The 22996-nt window shown below is 33.6% G+C and overlaps 2 protein-coding genes across 4 annotated transcripts; both read left to right on the plus strand.

Moving 5' to 3' along the window:
- Positions 1 to 242: 242 nt before the first annotated feature.
- On the plus strand, positions 243 to 16718 carry LOC108214099 (histone-lysine N-methyltransferase ATXR7). Of its 3 annotated transcripts, XR_010289612.1 has the most exons (17): positions 266 to 403; positions 768 to 1666; positions 1820 to 1936; positions 5985 to 6296; positions 6993 to 7343; positions 7427 to 7732; positions 7854 to 8342; positions 8515 to 8938; positions 9027 to 9164; positions 10062 to 10477; positions 10549 to 10671; positions 11099 to 11179; positions 11505 to 11558; positions 11637 to 11788; positions 12354 to 12399; positions 15259 to 16288; positions 16369 to 16718. XR_010289612.1 is itself a non-coding variant. In XM_017385898.2 (16 exons), exons 2-15 carry the CDS (start codon positions 770 to 772, stop codon positions 12373 to 12375), a joined length of 3882 nt encoding a protein of 1293 aa, XP_017241387.1. In that variant the 5' UTR covers positions 243 to 403; positions 746 to 769; the 3' UTR covers positions 12376 to 12399; positions 15259 to 15535. The 3 variants fall into 3 exon arrangements, 2 of the variants coding, with proteins under 2 accessions (XP_017241387.1, XP_017241383.1); XM_017385898.2 differs by lacking the exon at positions 16369 to 16718 and having other exon boundaries at positions 243 to 403; positions 746 to 1666; positions 15259 to 15535; XM_017385894.2 differs by lacking the exon at positions 16369 to 16718 and having other exon boundaries at positions 264 to 403; positions 716 to 1666; positions 15259 to 15535.
- Positions 16719 to 21050: 4332 nt separating this feature from the next.
- Positions 21051 to 22626, plus strand: LOC108214100 (putative calcium-binding protein CML19). Its single transcript, XM_064088662.1, has 2 exons — positions 21051 to 21081; positions 21891 to 22626. The coding sequence occupies exons 1-2, from the start codon at positions 21066 to 21068 to the stop codon at positions 22481 to 22483; spliced, it is 609 nt and encodes a 202-aa protein (XP_063944732.1). The 5' UTR covers positions 21051 to 21065; the 3' UTR covers positions 22484 to 22626.
- Positions 22627 to 22996: the final 370 nt, after the last annotated feature.

The following is a 22996-nucleotide window of genomic DNA, read 5'->3' on the forward strand; positions in this document are numbered from 1 at the left end:
CATCAGTTGACATATTCACTGACATGTATAACATTCTACAAAATATGCCATCCTTAATTAAATATGTAAAAAGAAAGTATATAATATTCAAAAAATTTTAAAAAAATAAATTAAAATTTAAATATTATATACCTTCTTTTTACATATTTTTTGTGCCTTCATCGGGACTACTTAGACCAAATTAAAAATACAGATTGCCGAATAAGGAGAAATTTTCCTAAACATACCTCGCCGTTCATAAATCTGGAATAGTTTTATCGACACTCAAAACACAAAACTATACAATATACAATTACAGGCTGTATATAAATTTAAAATTACTGTCCGATATATTATTAGGGTTCCTACCTCAATTGGTTTTGTCGCCATCAACACCAGTAGATCGCCGTGCTTGATATTTCAGGTCACTTTTTTTTCTCTAATCCCCTTTTCTATTATATATCTACTCTCGAAATTGTTTCAATTCAATTTATTCTTCCAGCTAGATTAACTCATTTTCATTGATCAAATTTCAAGATACATGTAATTATATAAACAGATATTAATCACTTCATGTTTTTGATCCGAATTGAGCTTATTTTGATCTCGCGATATCTTCTTTAAGATATATCTATGCAATTATGTGTGTGTATTTATGTACCGGAAATTAAAGCTCGTTTTGAGGTTGCTGTAGCTGCTTTTTAGATGTTTTTTTTAATGAACATGATTATTTCAGATATCAGACCGAGTGTGAATTTGTAATCAGGTTGAACGGAATTCTGGTGTAGGCATGGTGTCGAGTTCGGAAATCAAGAGAGATGGTTCGGAGGCGGAAATTCAGTTAAGTGAGTATGGAGAAGTTACTGTTTCTAGAAAGAGACGGAAAGTGTCAGAATTGGCACACCGGGATTTGTCTTCAAATGTGTGTGAAGAACAGTGTCGTGTTAATGCTTCGTCTTCGGTGGATATAAATAATGATTTTGTAGGTAATAAAAGTAATTCTTTGTCGTGTTGTAATTGTGACGACGGTAAGTTGAGTTCAAGAGTTGACCCGAGCTGCCAGTTAAATGGCGGCAATGAAAGCATATCTTGTAGCAGCGTAGGAGGCACTTCTTATCCGATTAATGACTCTAAGTTGAATGCGGGAGTTGACATGAGCGGCCAGTTAAATGACAGCAATGAAAGCATATCTCGCACTAGTACAGGAGGAAGTACAGAAGGCGCTCCTTATTCGGTCAAGACTGAAGCTGCTTATGCATCTCCTGCATATGTGAGTTCCTGGATGTATGTCAATGCACAAGGTCAAATGTGTGGTCCTTACATCCACGAGCAGTTGTATGAGGGTTTGTCATCTGGGTTTTTGCCTGACGATCTTCCTGTGTACCCAATATTGAATGGGAGTTTAATTAATCCAGTTCCACTGAATTACTTTAAACAATTCCCAGATCATGTTGCCACGGGTTTTGCATATTTACCAGGGTCTATCTCTGGGGTCAAGGCGCCTAAAAATTCTCAAACTTTCCCTAGTAGTGATTTTTCATCAGACAAACAGGAACTTGCTACAACCAGTGGATCTAATAATTCGCAGACTGCATATTCAGCATGTGTTAATTTTAGCAATGTTAACTCCAATCCACAAGGCCCAAATACTGATGCAACCGATTTGTCTAAGCCATATATGCCAGTGGTAATTAAGTCTTATTTATTAATAAATTTGCACTCCCCTCATCCACCCACCCCAAAGAAATTTTGAATTTCAGTTTCGCTTATAAATTTGTAGTAATGAATAATGATCATTTTTCTACATTTTGCTAACCGGTCCTTGTATCTTGTTAAATAGTCAGGTGAAGAATCTTGTTGGCTTTTCGAAGATGATGAAGGGAAGAAACATGGCCCACACTCTCTTGTAGAACTTTACTCATGGCATCAATATGGTTATCTTCGTGATTCGTTGATGGTAAGCTATATGAGATGATGACAGAGTTCGTAGTGTTGATTCTTTTTTTGGCATATATGATACATTACTATATAACTTCAATTATTAACATGTGGCAGTAATATTTCTAAATCTTTGTGTTCATTGTGAAATTAAAAATGTTAGTCACTTGAAATTTAGAATAATCAATGTCAATTGCTGTATGCTTACTCTATAGTCTTAAAACACCAGCATAAAAGAAAGTTAAGTGCTGCACTTTCTTACTAATAATAAGAATTCAAGAATCAATTTGAAGATGATGGGGTATCACATTATAAATACTCTGATTAATCAGAGATCAGGAACATGAGGGTGGTGCACACCGGGTGCGTAAAAGGTGCGCCACTTGGCATATCCCTGTTTTTGCAGGGAGGGGGTGCTGCGAGATGCGGGGTGTGGGAGTGGGACTGTGGGAGTGGCACAAAATGTAATAAAAATCTTATCTTTTAATCCCAAATTTTCAAATAAGCCATTGTTCAAAAATTTGTGATTGGGGCGCCTTAATGACTCATTCTCCGGCATCTTCTCTGAAGTCAACTTACAAAGCCTGTTCTTATTATTCGATCTTGTTTCTTTCGCCAAGGGTTCCAGTGGCTCTGACAGATGACATATACATATATACAATATATCCGTGTGTTTTATACGTGACAGATGTTGACTCATATAATTAAAATGGTCCTTATTATACTTGGGCCATTTCCTATTTGGACTGTCTTGCATATATAGTGTTTAGGCTATCTCCAACCAAACTTTAAAAGTGTGTAAATTCATCTCCAACCAAGCTCTAAAAGTTGCACCAAATTTGGTTTCACACCGAAAGTGAAACTAAATTTGGCGTCACACCAAAATTAACTCCAACTTTTGAGTTTTTGTTTAGTCCAACACTACCCATACACTTCTTACCTAAAACAATTTCATTTCCCACAAACTTTATTAATTTTGTACTTTAACAATGAAATAACCTATATAGTACAAAAACGAGCCTGTTTGGTGTAGATGTGTTGGAGAGACTTTAGGTTCAGTGTTATTTTACACCAATTTTTGGTGTAAAATGTGCACCAATGTTAGTGTAAGGGTTGGAGATGCTCTTATAGCTGCATATATATGTTTTCTGGGTATTAATTGCATCATTGTTTGATTATATATATATATATATATATATATATATATATAGATAGATAGATAGATAGATAGAGAGAGAGAGAGAGAGAGAGAGAGAGAGAGAGAGAGAGAGAGAGAGAGAGAGAGAGAGAGTATATTGATTAGTGTTTAATTCCTTTTAACTCGGAGGGATGATTAATTTCTGTTTTTGCCTATTTGGTGTTGTTTAAATAGAACTCGATATTTTCTTCATCATATATATCATAGTTTGTATATTTGAAATATTTTTATAATCATCACTGGAATCACCATGATTTTTCAATTTGCCAAAATGCTATTCCATACTACGTGCGGCTGGACCCACACCCGGACTGGCAGTCACACCGAAATTTTAATTATTGACATGTGTAGAAATTGTGTAAATATTGTTGTTTGATGTATATCTTCCATAAAAGTATTGCAATCAACAATTAGGAATATTGTAATATATAACATTAAGTATTAAGAAAGAATACTCTCCTTGTCGGTAGGAAACTTGAAACTTTCTACTCCTTAATCTTAGGTTTCGTTATGATAAACAGACAAACTCAGGTCTTGTCAAAGAGTTTATCTTTTTTAATTTCTATTATCATTTTCTTAACTTTATTTTCCCCTGTTATTTATCCTTATCCTACAGTCATCCTAGACATTCCTCTCCCTTCACTTGGGTTTTTCTTATTAAGCCATTTTCTTGAAGATCAAGTATAATATAAAGTTAGAAGAGATTGAATTCTGTATTGTCAAGTTTTCTTCACTTCGATTCGTGTTTAAGTTTAATTTTTTACTACTTTCTTGATGTAATGTAGGTATAAGTGAAAAGTGAATAGTCTTGGATGGTTCTGCAAGCAATTATATCGATGATGAACTATACTGGAAATAAAAAAGTTCTCATATTATTTGTTGTATAAGTTAAATATATTAGTATATAGTTATGTGGGCTCTAGTTTGATCAGAACTGGTCATTAAAATATTTTTAAATATTGAATTGAGTCTTCTTGGTTTGTGATCTATAGTTTATCTCAATTTGTGGTTTGGAAAACCTGGTGGTTTTTCAGCAGTTAATTATTCCAGGGTCTATATTTGTTTATATGTCCGTCTCTTCAAAATTCTGTCCAGCGTCAAACATGATAATAAAATTACTTAATATTGTTTAAAGTAAAATAAGAAATATATATATATATGTGTGTGTGTGTGTGTGTGTGTGTGTGTGTGTGTGTTTGTGAACTTATATGGATTTGTTATATTAATTAATTTCTTACTTTGATCTATAGAGAAAAAATGTGAATAATTTTCTTATATTAATCTCATAAAACATAAGTATTTTCATATAAATATTACAAGGGCGCCAGAAGTTTAAAAACATACATTTGAATTCTTATATGACAGGAAAAAGAAATTGTGTAAAATGAAACCTGAAATCAATAAGAGAAATAGCAAATTAATGAAATTAGAAAACAGAGTTAAACTCTTTAATAGATGCTATCCTTTTTAGTTGCTGCGGCTGATAATTACCATGACAAGCAGGATATTCTTACCCATATATTAGTTGCAATGCAAATTTGATGTCTATTTCTCTTAATACATTACTAGACTCTAATTATCTTGTCAGAATACTATTATTTAAAACATTTAATGTAAATTTCAGAGCTTAAATTTCAATATTGCTGAAGAAGCCCCGCCTGTCATCCTACTTCCGCCCAATTTTTGGGCCTTTTTTATTAGAACTTTTGACATCAACCCGATTTTTTTATAATACAATGTTAACTCAATATATGGAAATATCAATTTCATCCAAATCGGATTGGAAAGGAGACCAAATCCGATTACTTGCTGATTTTTCTGGTTTTTAAACACTCCCTTTAATACGTGATAAAATACAGGACAAATTTAAACTGGAAAATTTAGTTTTGATGAGAAAACTGTGATATCTGGACAAGTTGTTTATTTGGGGATGTAATTTGTGCATGCAAGCACAATGACAATTCGCTCCAAGTAATCCCCATTTCCTGTCTATCTGGTCCTTTTGACGACAATAGAGGTTGACTTGTTAGAATGATTTTAAGTACATCACTTAGTAGAGCTCACTGGCTGTTTTAGCTTTTACTTTTTTCTAATTTTTATCAGGTGAATACATTAGAAAGACTGTCATGTTTTACAGATAACAAGTCGTACAAAATGAGTAAAGCATATAAGCATCATAAAGTTGGCTAATACATAATTGCCCAAAGAGGGAACAAATACAATAATTCAAATCTTGTTATTCTAATTTATATACACTAAAAATTATAATTTTTGGAGATTCTTGTGTTAAGGTTGTTGGATACTTGTAATCTAGGAAGCATGAGTGCGGGTGCGGATACGGGAGTGCACGGTACGGGGATACGGAATTTGGCAAATTTAAAAATATGGGGATTCGGCAAATATTGATATATTAAAAATATATATCATGCTTGTATATCAAGAGTTACATATATATATTTAAACCAAATAATCAAATAAATAAGTTCAATATCCTGTACAATTTATAATAATTACACTATAAGGTAGTTAAGTGATAAAATATTCAACTAATCACAGAATTAATCATTAACAAGAATCCCCAAGAATCCCCGAGTATCGAAGAATCCCAAGAATTGAGTGCATGGTGCCGCAGGTGAGTCTTCCCTGCTTTCTAGCTTGTAATCAATCAATCAGCTGGTATCCACTAACATGTGGTTCATCAGAAATGTCTTTGTTTATATGATTGGTGGGTCATGTGTTTTAGGAGTTCTGGTTTTTCATATCAAACTTTTTTATTACCTCCATCGGTGCATGTATAAATATATAGTTTCTGAAAATTTGAACAGACCTGCTCAGTGTCCTGTTGTGTGCTAATTTTACCAATGTGCAGATTAGTCATGCTGACAATAGGTTCAAGCCCTTCATTCTAAAATCTGTGGTGGACACCTGGAGAACAACTGGAGAGAAAACTCTTTCTATATCCAATGACAAGGACCACACTACTGGTCCTATACCTATCATATCTGAAGATCTTTGCTCTCAACTGCACTCTGGGATCATGAAAACGGCACGTAGAGTTGTTTTAGATGAAATTATTAGTCATGTAATTGCAGAGTGTATTGCCTCAAAGAAAGCAAACAAGTACCAGAAGTTTGAAGTGATCAATCAGAATGCGAAAACATTGTCTGCAAGTACAAACATGGTAATACTCGCATACTTTAGAAAATGGGTGAAGACTTCTATATTATTCGTATTTTCCCCTTAATTATTGCAGCGAAATAGCATGACATTTTTAGCACATATTTAAATTAGAAACCTATTGTTCTTGATTAAGTCAGTTGCATATCTAGTTTTAATGTTTATGGTTCAGTTTTTTTCGTGATTCTACATAAAAAAGTAATTACAAGTTTACAACAATGATAACATATTCTTTATGGTTTTCAGTCATTTTTAATTCAAGCTATTGATAAACAGAAAGTTTGGAATCAAGTTTGACAAGCCTTTAATTTTTTACTCCTTTGTATTTATAATATTTAAGACAAATACTTCTATGTACATAATGAAGGCATGTAACAGTTATGTGTGTTGCAAGGCTAAAAAAAAGCCTTTACATCTGTCTCGTCGCCAATAAGGAACATCGAATAGAGAGCATTTTCAAAAGTTGTGGAACCATTAAAATTTTTTTAATGAAAAATAGTGATCCTTATGAATGATTTCTTAACAGCAGGGGGCTTCTTAGCCTAGCCGGCTGCTAGTTTGTTTTGGAAATATTTATACACGAGTGTAGTTGAAGAGAAACTTAATTGAATTTCTTTCACACAGTGTAATTACTAAAACTTGTTCCTTACAAAATTAAAGTTAAGCTGACATTATGCTTGTTTTGGCTTTTTATTAATAGAATGAATCTTGTTCTGCAAACGTCGTGATTACTAGTTCACATGAAAAGGCATTATCTGAATGTGTTTCTGAGCTCACTCTCCCAGCAAACAGAAGTCCAATTAGGACCTTATCCAGCATGAAATCTGTTGGAAGTGCAGAGAATTTTTTGGATGCTTGTGCTACTATCTATCAGGTTCTGTTTGATTCGTCTATGCAAGTTGTGTGGAATGCTGTCGTTCGTGATCCAGTAGTGGAGTTCTCTTCAGCCTGGAGGAGGACGGTATTGTGGAATGCCCATAGTGCTGTTGTTGGGCAGGAAATTTCAGTAAAGCAATATGAGGGAGAAGTAGAGGAAGTGCATCTTGCAGCTGTAAGTAATTTACATTGCTGCTCTATTTCTTTCCCTATACTCTTTCCTTGTTTAAATATTTTTTCCATGTTTGGTATTTGCAGTCGGAAGGAGAATTATCTGATGGGGAAGTTGATTGCCCACCTGGATTTGAGCTTCCGAGGGTGGCATCTGATGTACACATTTTGTCACCTTCTGTGTCTTCATGCTTTTCCAATGGAGAAGAGTCTTACCGTAAGAACCTTCCAAGCAAAGATCAAATATATAGGGATGTGGAACACATTGTGGTAGGTGTAGAACATGATCTTCATTCCTCTGCAGTCATGTCTCTGACTCAGTATTTTGAATCTATTGTGGATGAAGAAGTGAAGAAAATAATTGGTTCCTCCAGAGATGACCTATCAAATGAGGTAGCATCTCATACCAGCCTATATAAATATGTATTACTTCCCCAAGATTCCTTCAGATGGTTATACTATAACATTCAAATAAAGAAATTATGACTGGATAATATATTTTTGTTGTTTTCAGGTGGAAGTTGATCCACCTATTCAACAATCGCATATAGTAAGTCTGAATGGTTCTTCAGAGGCGCTTCTTGACTTGGAAAAACTCTCAGACGATAACTTTCACGTTTCGTCAGAATTAGAAAAGCAGGATCATCAGAAAAAAGTTTCTGTCCTTGGGAGTTCTTTTTCTGATGTTTTTACCAATGCACTTGTTAAAATGTGTGCTACTTTACGTAGTACAGATGTGGTTAATGATATTGATTTGCTAGATGCACCTGGATCTGAGACTAAATCTGAAACCCTTGCTCCATTACATATTGGCAGAATTCACTCCTCCAGGTCACATGAGCGTTTTCCAAAGATCACACTATATGCTGCCTTGGCTATGTTCCGCCAAAAGTTGCATGACGAAGTACTCAGGGAATGCAGTTCCTCACTTATTGGTCGTGCTTTTAACAAGTTTTGGTTTTCATATCGCTCGTCAAAGAAAAACTCTAAACTGAAGACTGCGGTAGGCTTCCAGATCTCTTTGTTTTTTCTTTATTTCCCCCCCAGGTCATTATCTGTTGTCAAAATTATTTTATGTTTAAGATTATTAATTCATATAAATAAGGCTGATTCAGCCAGTTAAGAATATTTTTCTCTTGTTCCCACTTCTAACTTAATTCTTGATTGTTTGCTAGAGGAGAGCCAAAAAGATTAATGATGTGAGACCTGGTAAAGTTTCTGCTGTAGTTGATAAGTGTAGCGAAAAGGTAAGGAGTAAGCGTGGCAAAGAAGCTCTAGACATTTCTTTAATGACTGGAAGATATACATATTCCCGTAAGAAAGGGTTGAGGAAGAAATCGGGTTCATTTTCTGAGTGGTCAAATTTTGCTAACGTTGGATCTCATATTCAATCTGTTGGGCTTTCAAATGAACCAGATATATTTGTAGAGGCAACTCAGAATACAGAAGTTAGTGCTTCACGCCTGTCTAAAAGTACAGATATAGATTGCTCAACTAAGATATGTGCTGATGCTAATGAGCATACTGTGCGGAACGAACACTTGCCATCTGTTCACACCACCACCCATAAAGCACTGAAAATCACACCTGGTATTCAAGGTATCTCCATGTGAAGTGTAATGTTGCTGTATCAGCAATGGTACCAGTCCCAACAAATATAATTATCTTTTTTGCCTAATTTTTGCAGTTAATGAGAAAAGTTTAAGAGAGAGCAAAATTCCCCCCCCTGTTAGGCCGAATGAGTCAATTAAGGTTAAGAAGGATGTTAACAAAAAAAGCACTCAGGAGCGTGGCAGTGATTCTTCAAAAAAGTTTTCAATAAACCGTAAGCATCTTATGTTCCTTCAGAGTTCAGATTTCAACTTCGTTTTGCCCTTTAGCATTTTCGTCAGATGATCATCATTTTTCAATAGTTATCTCAAAAATATTCTTATCCAGTGGATATATACAATCTGTTTTGATCTTGTTAGATTTTACCGAACCTGAACTTTTGGATTTGGATCTGCTTAAACCCGAAAGAGATTGGATTTTGGATTTGGTTATTAGCCATTGTGAACTAGAACCTGATCCAAAATCCAAAGCCCAATCCAAATTCAATCCAAACTTGGAACCCGTAAACACCCAATATAATATACTATGTAGTGTGTGTGTGTGTGTGTATGTGTGTATGTATTTATATATATATATATAATTTGTTTTAATTTTTGGTTAGGCCTTAATTTTTTTTTTTGATAATAATAATATAAGGTTTAAGCATTTTAGGCTTAGCTTGTAGTCTTTTACAAGACTGAGACATTTGCACTACAGAGTACTCATTCACATACCCAATTTTACATATGCCCTAGTTAACACTTCACATCTGGGGCGGCTAGTTTCATCACAATTCCCTGAATAGGTAAGCTTTGAACCACTTTCAAAGGCCTAGTATCTTTGTTTCACAGTCAATTTTTATTATTTATATTCTTCCAAATATGAATGAAAAACCCTAGATTTGTATTTATTTTTTTTCCTAGTACATAAGTTCAGGTTTCAGTAAACCTAAACCCAATCTGAAATACGTTAATTAGGTTCGGATTTTGATTTTTGGATATCAATGGGGTTTGGATCGGGTTCGGTTTTAGTGAAAGTTCCGGGTTTGGATTTGGATATCTGAGAAATCTTATTCAATCCAACCTGTTGCCATCCTAATAATTTTGATCATGTACTTGACCTTTTTATGCAGAAAATAAGGCATTAAATATGAAAAGGAAGCATACAGTGGATAACAACTACCCCTCTGGGAAACTGTTAAAAGTAGCGAAAGGTTCTACTGGGCAAGCGTCACTCAAACAGGTAGTGGTCACAAAGAGCAAAGACAGTAAATGCAGAACATCAGCAACCCACCCCAAGTCATATGGATGTGCCCGAACTTCAATCAACGGTTGGGAATGGCATAAATGGTCAATTACTGCAACTCCTTCTGAAAAAGCTCGTGTAAGGGGAAGTACTTTCGTACATCCTCAAAATAGGGGATCTGAAATAAATGTCTCTCAGTTTTCAAATGCCAAGGGCCTATCTGCACGAACAAACAGGGTGAAAGTGCGCAATCTTCTTGCTGCAGCTGATGGTTCTGATCTTCTAAAAGCTACTCAGCTAAAGGTAGGTCGAATATTACTATGGTTTATGTCTCTTGGTGGTACTTTATACTTAAATTTACTCTTCTATTGTAGGCACGTAAGAAACGTTTACGTTTCCAACAGAGCAAGATACATGATTGGGGTCTGGTTGCACTAGAGCCAATTGATGCAGAAGACTTTGTTATTGAATATGTTGGAGAATTAGTTCGATCTAGCGTAAGATTAAATTTCTTTAAATACTAGACGTATATTTAAATTTCTGGGTTTAATCAAAGTGAGCTGGCCACTGTTGGGCCAAGTCAGCCTGGATGGGGATTATTAAGAACTTGGTGTTGGTTTCACCTTGAACTCAGAAATTTGTCAGCTTGTTTTCATAACAAACTAAATTGCTTCAAATAGTATTTGTTTTATTTCAGAATCCTAGCAACTGAGGCATGCTAACACTGTATACACAAAGCATATTAATTGAATATTTACATCATAGTTATAGCCCTATTATCTTCTTATTTTCTGATGCCCTGTTTCTAAGTTTAGGACTCTTTACTCTCTTTTGTGATCTACGTGTGAGTAATTTCTTACAATTTCTTGAGTGGTACCACTTGTTGCATTGCTGTTGAGTGTACTGTAATTTTTTCATTTCCAGATATCTGATATACGTGAACGCCAATATGAGAAGATGGGAATTGGGAGCAGTTATCTCTTTAGACTGGATGATGGTTATGTGGTAAGTGCCATGACAGTTTTACTCTAGTCCTCTTGGAGTCTTAAATTCTTTCTTTTACACTTTAAACAGGGCAGCGGCATGGTTCGACAATTGACTAATTTTGTAGTTATTTATACTTCTCTTTTAACATTATTACTATTACCCGCTATAAAATGAGAAGATTTTGTAACTAGGAATATTATCTTTATTCTTCAAGGTTTATTTACTCTTTTTTTTATCTTAGTTTCACCTTACTAAATGCTTCCTTTTTCAAAAAAAAATTAAAGTTGTGCCACTTGAACATCAGTTGAAGGATTACAGTGTCACATATATCAATTATCTGCAGGTAGATGCTACAAAGCGTGGTGGAATTGCTAGATTTATAAATCATTCCTGTGAGGTACCAGCCCGTGTCATACTTTTTTACCTCCATGCCAAAACTGTGGGGGAGGTTCCTAATTTGGATTTTTCTTTGCAGCCTAATTGCTATACCAAAGTCATTAGCGTTGAAGGCCAGAAAAAGATTTTCATTTATGCAAAAAGACATATAAATGCTGGTGAAGAACTTACATATGATTACAAATTTCCTGTGGAAGAAGTAAAAATACCTTGCAATTGCGGTTCTAATAGGTAATGTGGATTTGCTTGTGGGTATTCACTTCACTGTATTGTGATTATATTAATTTTAATCATTGCTTTCCATTTCAATAATACTCTGGGATAGAGCTGATGAAAAAAAAGCAGAGTTACATTTTAAAGCCTTTATTATCTGTCGTCCTGTATTTTACATCTAAATTTTAACCTCAAGCCTTTATTGACTGGATTGTTGTTCTCTTTACCTGATATTCGTTATTTAAAGTTTAAAGTTATGAACAGCTTCTTATCTGGTCATCGGGATACGCCCCCTGCAGCAAATATGTTTCAATTGCATTATCAGATTTGTGTGCTTCACTGCATGTTATTTATAGAGTTATGTCATTCTACCATAGACTGTTAGCTTAATGCGCCACTTTTTTAGATTATAGTATGCTTTCATGAATGAGGGACCCTCCTCACTGCAAGCAGTTTGACTGAGTTTATTGAATAGTATCATTCAGTTACCATCACAGAAATTGAATGTTTGTTTTATATACCAGTACCTCATTTTCTATCAATTTGTAGTATTCATTCTTTTGAATTTGTCACTTCTTATCAGGTGTCGTCGATCACTTAATTAAGAAGCTTTCGGAGTTACTATTATGGTATGTAATTTTGTTCTATAATACTGCACTTGCGTTTAAGTTTACTTTTATCATACTCAACTCTCTGTTCTGTATTTTATTTGGATCCTTCATAATTATTTCTGAGGTGATCTGAATAAATTGGAATGGCATACATGGCGATTCAGGTTTATAGCTGTTATACCTTACCTCCGATTTTATTTTATTTTTTTTGTCTTTTTTTTTTAGCATGTTATTGTTTATTTCAGGTTTATAAAATAATGAAAACTTACCTAGCAGAATTGCAGAGCCTAGTAGATATTTTCGATATCTCAAATCTAAAAGATAAATATCTTGTACAACACAAATTAAGAACATAATTAGAAAGTTCTAAATATTGGGTTTTTGAAGCCGATAATATTATGCAGCCTATAGTTTGCTAGGACTTTTCTGTAGCTGTACTTCTTCAGTTCTCCAGCGTTAGTAAAAACTTAACGCCATTGTGATAAATATTCACAAGAAACATAAAGCACCAAAGATTACCTCATGACTGACACATGTGAAGTGGCACAAATAATAACTTGTCTGGTGCCTTCTTTCGCAACATAGTATGCATTAGGATGATTAACACAAATTGTAAGCCATAAAAAGTCATGAATAAGTTGATGGCGTTTGAAACTTAGCACATCAGGAACGTCATCATTAATCATTTCAACTGAAAATGGACCAAACATTGTGCCCGAACTTGCTGCTTTGTAAAGGTTTATAGACTTGCTACCACCTAGACTTTGCTGAAGCGCTAACGCATTGAGTAACATTGTTCCATTTATCCATTTCTTAACAGAATTCATCACAAAGACACTTTCCTCTTTGCTATATTGAGAAACTATGTGATCTGGGCGATGTGGTTGGTGTAGATTAATTTTAGGTGTGGAATGAGATGTATCAATATTTGATAGGCTTTTGATCCCACCTTGAGGATGGGTGGGAAGCGAAGAAGCACAGACTCTTCAAAATGGGTGCTGCTTGTCCGACTCACCCGACACGGCGACTCGGCACCAACGCCTTGTGGCATGTTGAAACTGGCGATTTGACACTCAGTGGACTCGCCCATCGGCACGGGGGCGACACTGTCATTGACTCGGCCCACCTTAAAAATGAGTGTGTCAACTCTCCATCGGCATGGGACTTGGGCCATCTTAAAAATGGTCCAATAACCTGCTTTTTAAGGCCCAATAACCTTCTTTTAACCTAATTTCACAATTTTTTTGTCTCTTTACTCTGCATTTTATAGTTCACGCCTTCTCTTATGTCCACCTCTTCTTTTCTCTCATCACAAAAACAGAGAGTTCATATTGAGAAATGCTTGATACCAATTAAACAAACTTTGAACGAAAAAGGCTCGAGTATCGTCTCAGATGGATTCTTCTAGAAATGAAAATGCATCAGAATGAATCTTATATTTGATTACCAGTTATTGTAAAGACAGTTTTATAATATTATGAATGAAGTTTGACATACATAAATCCAAAATCCTATTTTTTTTTTATTATTATTATTATTATTATTATTATTATTATTATTATTATTATTATTATTATTATTATTATTATTATTAAAAAATTATTAGTATTATTATTGCCTAGTCCAGTATCACAGGAGTCTTTGATAATTGGCGATCCCCGTACCCATGTCCCGGCCCGTGACCGTATCCAAGTCCATGCTTCCTAGGTTTGAAGATTTCAAACTCGAGTCTTGGGACTATTTCCTAAGAATAAGACAGTGACATAAAACTCACCACAAACTGATGTATTCCACTAATATGCATGAATTGCAAAAACCAACTCGTATTTATTATGAAGGTAAACAAACTTTTCTAATAGGAATAAACTCTAATATATGAGTTTCTTAATTTTAATTGAAAAGTTAATTATCTTCTAATATATTATACTGAATAAACCTTTCATATAATTTTAACGTATTGGGCTTCTATAATGTTAATGTATTGGGCTTCTAAAGCTGATATTTTGTTTGATTTGTGTTTCCTTCAGCAATTTACAATCCCAAACATGATTGCTGTTATTGCTTGGCTAGTCCTACTGGCGAACTTATTTTTGTCTGATGTGAAAATGGATGATATTTAATTTTAAGTTATGCATCCTTTTGCCAAGATTAATTGTTAATTTATAAAACAAAATATAATGGTAGGCCTGCAGTGTATATGTGGTGGATGGTCTTTTCTTTTGTTTTCAAGTTACAAAAAATAGTTACTATATTCTAATTCTTTCTTTCTATATCATGCACGTGACAAGAATTGTCATATTGTCCAACTTGCTGTAAATATGCACCCCAATAATGCTTTATTCTGTTATTTCAGGAGCTCTTTCGAATCTTCTGACTGTATATAGTTTTTTCTTCCCCGGGCATGTTTAACGGGTGAATGAGTTAGGTCAAGTGGTTGACTTTTGTAGTAGGTGATAGCTAAACTCAATGTAGCTCCGTGCAGTGAATTTGATCGCAATTGACAAATGACACGAGTCTACCAGTTTATACCTATTAATTGTTAGTTCTTATAGAAGTGCTTTTTATGAAGTGAACATATAGGAGTGTCTTGAAAGGTTTTCTTGTGTTAGATAAAACCTGAAACCATGTGCTAGAAATACATGAACAGTAGTTACAGCAAAAACAGTGTCCAAGTTTGACATCATTTTTGGTTTAGTGAAGAAGGGCAAATAAATTTTAATCAAGCCCATGTTCAATTTTCCTTGCCGATTCGAATAAATGATATGTGTGATTGATGCATGGATTGAAAACCTTTTTTTTTTTTTTTTTAAATTTCACCAGTGAAATAGCATTAGTCACAGAATACCTAATAATGTTTCCTGCATTCATTGCTTTCAGGTTGCATCAGATGCCTTCTTTGAAGGGGACATGATTATGCTGTGCCAATTATTGCATCAAGATTTTTAATCAATGACCAATCCATGTGCATAATCTTGTAGATATTTTGAGTTGCAGATGAGTCTCTCCTCTTAAAACTGTAAATTGGTTAATTTTTTCTTTTCCTTGAAGCATCTTTTGTACTAATGTACAGACATGCTCTACATAAGTTAATTCTTCATAGTGCACTATGATATACCCCGTTTCTAAAATAAAAGAATTTGGTTTTTCCAAACTATGATATGATTATACTCGTCCTGGTGATTAATAATTATCATAAATTTGGAATGATGTAGTACTTGTTTGATGCGATAAACAACTTATTCTCATTTTAGTATGTGATCACAATCAATATTGCATCAGTTATGTTTTTTTCTCTAAATGGACTGAAAAATCGTGTAACTTCTGCTTGATCATAATTTGTAATTGGCTTCAAGGTTGGCCTCTCTTCACATTCACCCAGCTAAAAATTTCAGATATCAAGCTTTAGATGTTCAAGTGGATTTTCGAAAAACTCTTTCACTTGGTGTTGTATGATGTATATCAATGGTGTGTCATGATTGAGGTCATTTGAATCTTTCAGATGACTGGACAATATGGGTGACTGAAAAGTATATATGAGGCTTGAACAATTATGGAAGCAATATCTATGTCCATAGTGTTTCTTCTGGGTTAAGAAGAAAGATATGATGAATGTTCTATCCTAACAGATTCTTACTATTACCAAACAGGACATTTATATAACTAACAGTTGTGAATAAACATCTGTTAATAAAAAAATTTAAGATCTTAACCGTGTTATAAATTTCGGAGGAAATTTTGCATGTAATGTATCACAAAAACGAAATTGTCAGCAGCAGGTCTTCATTAAGCTAATTTAAGATAAGAAGTCAAATATTTCGTTTTTGTTACCCTTATATTTTCTTTTTCCTGCTTTTGTTGCAGGAGTAGGGGAAAGTTTTACCAGGTGGAATTGTTCTGGAAACCTATGGTATGTGTTTCCTTACCAACTCGTCAGTATTAATACCATCTTCGGCTTATATTTATGTCTTCCAGTACCCAACTCGCCAGGATAGTTTTAACATTACGAGGTGAACGATTCCAGCAGACGACAAAAGAAACTCTACTAAACGTTTTTTTTGCAATGAACCACAAATCACAAGGCAAGAGCTATGCCATTATTGAAGGCCGACACATAAGAAAGTTAATCTAATTTTACAATGGCAACGCGTGTGACTGGGTAGCTAGAGGGGGAAAGTACAGAAAGCAGCAATGGAGCATTCTACATTGCATTCTTTGGACAATTTTAATGAGCTTAATCTGCAAATAAAAATTATGAAATATACCTGATCTGCTATACAAATTTAAATGTCAATTCAATGTAGTTCCAATTAAGTCAATAGCAGTTTTTTAGTAACTAATGACTCAACGCCTCCACTTGAGATTCTATCTTGTTTCATGAAGTTATGGTCTTACAAATTCAGATTAATTGATCTATCTCCACACGTTTTCAAACTATTATAAACAAGTGCTAAATATATTACTATAAAAATAGCAAGAAAAACGGACCGAGTGTGCAAGAGGAGGACATTTTGCAAGATACAATGTTTATCTTTCTTGCTATTCCAAATTTGATGTGCGCATTCAAGTAAATATAATACAGCCCCAACTAATTGTTTGGTTTTTGAGCTAATTGTTTGTTTGCCATTGTTGGAGTTGCGTAACTGTTGTGGTGACTTTTTGTTGGAGTTGCATACCTCATCTATGTTAGATATTATAAATACGTGTAACAAACACTTACAGCCTCCAGGGTCTGGTTTAAATAAAACAAATAAATAAGAACCAATCCAACACAAGTAAATCAAGATTTGATGCGATGGATGTGTTGAAACCTGGTCATATACATTTATACTTTGGTTTAGTCGGGGCAAGTCGAGTGGAGGTGTTAAAAGCTAAAATTAGTGCTATATTTATAAAAGCATGTCCAATAGTGGTGTAAAAATACATATATCTATTGCTATATTTTAGCATTAAAAGGTGACTTGTGATTAGAGGTGGCAATCGTTTCGTTTTGTATACTTTCGTTTCGTGTATTTTCGTGTTTCGTGTACTCGAAGGTGAAACTCGTATCCGCCCGTTATTGATTTCGTGTACCTAATTTGAAACCCATATCCGATCTGAAACGTTTCGTGTATTTTTCATGTACTTTTCGTGTATATTATATATAAAAATATTAATATAATTTTAATCAAAAAATAGATTTAATATATATTTTCCTATATAGTTTTACTAAATGTGAATGATATATTTATACTTGTATATAATTCTCTACAAATTTGTTAATGTATCTGTAATATATATTCTATATATACACATAAATATATATATTTTGTACATAATTATATATTTAATAAATTATAACATACATATAATATAAATTATGTACAAATATTTCGTGTACTTTCGTGTACCCAAAATGAAAATCCATAACCGACACGAAATCTATCGTGTAATTTCGTGTTCGTGTACTTTCGTGTTTCGTATATCGAAAATCAAAACCCATATCCATTTTTTTCGTGTCGTTTCGTTTCGTGTTAGCGTGTTACGTGTCAAATTGCGAGGTCTACTTGTGATGTTAAAATAAACTTTTTACGTAGATTTAAAATAGCACCAAATTATTTATATTTAGCCACCTCTTCAATTTCTTTGTACATGAAATGAGACAAAAAAATTATCAAACTTGTTATTTCTATCTATTTTCCCACTTACGTGCTTATGTGGTAATTATAGCAATATCTATTTGATTTCATATTGTATTTTGCTATTTTGAAATCAAATTTATCATTCTATTGGAGTGTGTATTTTTCGGTGGATGTTGTATTAGAGATATAGTGTCCCTTTTAACACCTCCGTTGGATTTACTCTAACACCAAAAGACCTCTTGATGGGATGTTAAATCAGGTTTCAAAATAGCAAGTTCCTATTGTTGGTGCTAAATAAATATAGAACGAAGTGTATAATTTGATATAATTACTACATAGGTATGCAAGTGGAAAAAATGGAGAGGAATAGCAAGTTTATTGTTTCATTTCATTTACAATATAGCGGAGAAGTTAGTTAAATGTAGATTATTTTGTGTTATTTTAAATATATCAATTGGAATAGAAGTATTGTTTTAACTTTTAATATAACAAGTCACTTTTTGGTGCTAAAATTTAGCAATAACAATATGTATTTTAGGACCACCATGGTCATGAATAAAGCTCGGGCATGGCCATTATTTAGTTTTGATTTATTCTGCTAGATTTATTTAATTTATTCATAATTAATACTCATACTAAGGTTTGACATGATAAATGTGTTGAAAATTAATTAAATATGTTATGAGCATCCGTGATTTAAACTGTAATTGTGGAGTGAACATTGGACGTCACCATTAAACAGAACTAGTACATACGGTATACCGTTTTATATTTTTTTAAAGAGTACATCCGGTGTACCGAATTTTAGGACCTTGGTGATTTTCCTAGTCTTACTTGGTGCAAATACTGTTTACGAGTGATATATACAGGGTCTGGTTTGAATAATATGAAATAAAACGAGGACCACTTCAACCCATGTAATACCAAGGTTTAAGAATTAACACGATAAATGTGTACAAACTCAGTTTTGCATGTATTCAAGTGATAGATCTCATGCTTGACCACTAAGGCAGTTGGTATGCTAAATCTCAACTTTAGTGTTAGAATCTTGGTAAAATGATTGGTTTTCATTTAATCGATTGATCCATGTACAGATATTTATTTTTTCGAGTTTGTTAGACTAACCGCACTGCATGAACCATGATTTTTGAATTATCTGGTGCGGTGGTGGTTCGATAATTTAACCACATTTGGCTGGGGGGTTGGTTTGTAATTTTTGAGAAAAATCACATCGTATATGCGGGCGTCAATGGAATATTATTTTATAAAAAACAGTCATACACATCAAATTTCAATACAATTTTAATGATTATTTTCACACCTTTTTTGTATTTACTTATCCAAAAAACAAGTATAGACTTTTCACTCCTTTTTTGCATACCTATGCTAGATTTTAAAATTTCCTAATATGCAGCATACTTTTTTTTTTTTTTGCTAAGTGCAGCATACTTTTTTTTTAAAGGACTTATATTGTGGAAGGGAAAATAGATTTTTTTACCATTCAACTTATTATTTATTTAGAAACCTACCACTGAACTATAATTTTTTTCTTTTTTTGTCACTAATGTTAGGTTCGGATTTGATTATTAACACTATGTTATTCTTTTTAGCATTATTAAAATATAATGGTAGTCTGCAATATAATGGTGATCTGATATGTGTCTTATATCTTTATATATATAGTACTCCATATGTGTCCTAGGTAGTTTATCTTGAAGGACGAGAGTTTGAATTTTTTTACTCAGAAAGGAAATCTTAAAATTAAGTTATGAAACTATATTTTATAAAAAGTGGGAACCTTAAAATACGTATAAATAAATGAGATGGACGGAGGGAGTAATAATGACATAAATGAGTGGTAAAATCAGAAAGAATTATAATTAGAATTCTAAAAATTCATTAAATTATCAATATGAAATCAATGGCTTCAAACAATTTATCATCTACAAACAATTCTCAAGTAAAACTGAGTCAAGTGATACTATATTTTTGAGGAGTCTTAAAATAATTTATAAAACCAATTTTTTAGGTTCTTAAAATGCGTGTTAAACTCTCGTACTTCAAAGTAAAATATATATAATGTTATAGACACATATCATATGACCATATTATTGCAAACTGCCACTATGTTTTTATAATGCTAAAAAAATAACATATTGTTAATAATCAAATAAAAATCTAACGTTAGTGACCAAAAAAATCCAACGTTTTTTTTGAACTAAAAAAACCAACGTTAAATTCAAACGTTAAATTTTATTTATAACAAATAAAATAAAATAATTTTTGAAACTAAAATTTTTAGGAATCTCAAAATGTGCGTCCAACTCTCGTCCTCCAAAGTAAACTACCTGGGATACATATGTAGTAATACATATAAAGATATAGACACATATCATATCACCATAATATTGCAGACTAACACTATATTTTAACAAGGCTAAAAAGAATAACATAGTGTTAATAATCAAATCCGAACCTAACGTTAGTGGTAAAAAAAAATCCGAACCTAACATCAGTGACAAAAAAGGAAAAAATTATAGTTGAGTGGTAGGTTTCTAAATAAATAATAAGTTGAATGGCAAAAATATATATTTTCCCATTGTGGAACCGAGAAAGTATCTAATAAGTTATACATATCAATAAATCTATTAAAAAATAAATTAAAAGTGATTCCTCGATTATACTTAACTTCTCACTTAGAAGTAATAAGTAACTTTTCTTCAAGTTAAACAAATAAAGATTATCTATATTTGGTTTTTTGGGACATGTTTGGTTGAAAACGACAAAAAGTTGATCAAAAGAAAAAGAAGAAAGTTTCTATATCCTCCTGTGCTTGGGCTTCGTTAACATGGGGCTAAATGGCTTGTTCATGGATAAGCATCACCCCAAATTGAGATTAGCAGCCTGTACTGACCTGAGATCTAAGTCCATTTGATTTCAGGTACCACAGAGGCTCAGATTCCTCTTATCCAAAAGTATGAGGTGATGAAGCAGCGTCAGCACTGGCAAATAAAAATAGCATAATTGATCCATCCAAAATTAAAGACAAGAAGATTTAGCATCCCTATGTCGTCACATATAGGTACCACGCGTCTCCCTCGAACTAATTTCTTATTGTCTTATTTTAGCAAGATTAATCACACGTCGGTGGTCGACTATACAAATTTACATGTACCTTTATTCCACACTTCCACTTGCCCCAATAATGTCACAAACTCTATTACTCTAAACAAATCAGTCGGCAACCATCTTATCCTCGCACGCTTCTAATCTTATTCCCTCTCCCAACCGTCTAATAGTATTTTTGTCATGATTCGGATTTAGAGTTAATTGAAATATTTATTTAATAATTTAGAAATCATTTTTAAATTAAAGATAAATTAGAAACTGATTTAAAATTAACTAATTAAGAGTTAATATAATATATTTTGAGATCAATTTTATTTCGATAATTTGTTTCATAAAATTTAATTTCAGCACTAAAGTGAATTATTTATCAAATTTATTATTATTATTATTTATATAAATTATCAACGCTTATAATGTAAAAGTATATAAATAAATAGTTAAAAATAACATTAAATCACTATAAAATCGTAAATTATTATTCTAGGCCAACACAAGTGCGCTCAAATCCTCTCCGTGTGAATAGTTTGTGTTAAATTGGGAGATCGGCGAATGTGAGTTGTACCGGTGGAATAAGCCAAAAAGTCGGCGAGGGTCTCAGCTCGAATTTTTAAACCGGAGCTGGTCAATTTTCACAATAATGGTTGAAAACAAATTTAAAATGACACAACATAGACATAATAATATAATAACAGTAGTTTTTTATTCAAAAAAAGACACAGTATCATTTCTTCTCAACTGCTTTCCCGTCACTATCTTGCGCAGATAAAAAATTATCTCTGCTCTACTTCTCAACTATATATATATGCGCTTCTGCTCTCCAACTCACCATCATATTACTCGCAATGAATCCTTCAAACGAGACAACTGATCATTCATCTCCCAGCCCCAAGCCCCCTCTACACCCACCAGAACCGCTGAATTTATCCCAAAATTCCGAAGATCCTGCAGTAATGGAGCAAGTATTCAATTACTTCGACGAGAACAAGGACGGCAAGATCTCGCCCTCGGAGCTCCAGACCTGCGCCAAGACAGTCGGCGGCGACCTCACCAGAGAAGAGGCGGAGAAAGCGGTGCACATCTCAGATTCCGACGACGACGGGATGCTGAACAAGAAGGAGTTCACGGAGCTGGTTCAGGGGAGGAGCGGCGTGAAAGACGAGGAGATCAGGGAAGCGTTCAAGATGTACGCGGCGGAGGAGAAAGGGAGCATCACGCCCAAGAGCTTGAAGAGGATGCTGAGCAGGCTGGGACAGACCAACACTGTGGAGAATTGCGAGGCTATGATTACCAAGTTTGATGTGAATGGGGATGGGGTTCTTAGTTTCGATGAGTTTAGGACTATGATGATGCGTTAGCTCAGTTTGTGTATATAATTTGTTGTTAATAAGTTTCAATAAGATCAGAATTCAGAACCTTTCTGTCAGAGAAGGGGAAACATCAGACCCCGAGAGTTTGAAATTATTAGGCGTGTATATATTTATTTATCGTGATTTTCGTATCGAGCTCGTAAATTCTCAGGTATAGAAGTGTTATATTATGAATTTCAAATTTAAGAGATTTTAATAAATCCGGATCTTTAAAACACTGGACAATCTAGTAGCTTCTGATACAGAGGGAAGTGGTAGACACCGGACACCATTTACGGTGAAAATGTGTTGATCACACTTGTAAAATCTACCGTAAAATATAGTACCTAGGTTCTATTAGGATCCAGGGTATCTGGTTAGTTTCACCCGATTTTTTATCAGTCGATTTTATTTTAAATCTTGATCGGGTTTATAGATCTTTTTCTGATCTTCAGTTATTCTATTATTCAGGTTTTACTCATGATTGGTTATAAAATATCTTATTTTCACATTCTAGTAGTT

The sequence above is a fragment of the Daucus carota genome, chromosome 3, assembly GCF_001625215.2.
Source record: "Daucus carota subsp. sativus chromosome 3, DH1 v3.0, whole genome shotgun sequence".
NCBI lineage: Eukaryota > Viridiplantae > Streptophyta > Magnoliopsida > Apiales > Apiaceae > Daucus > Daucus carota.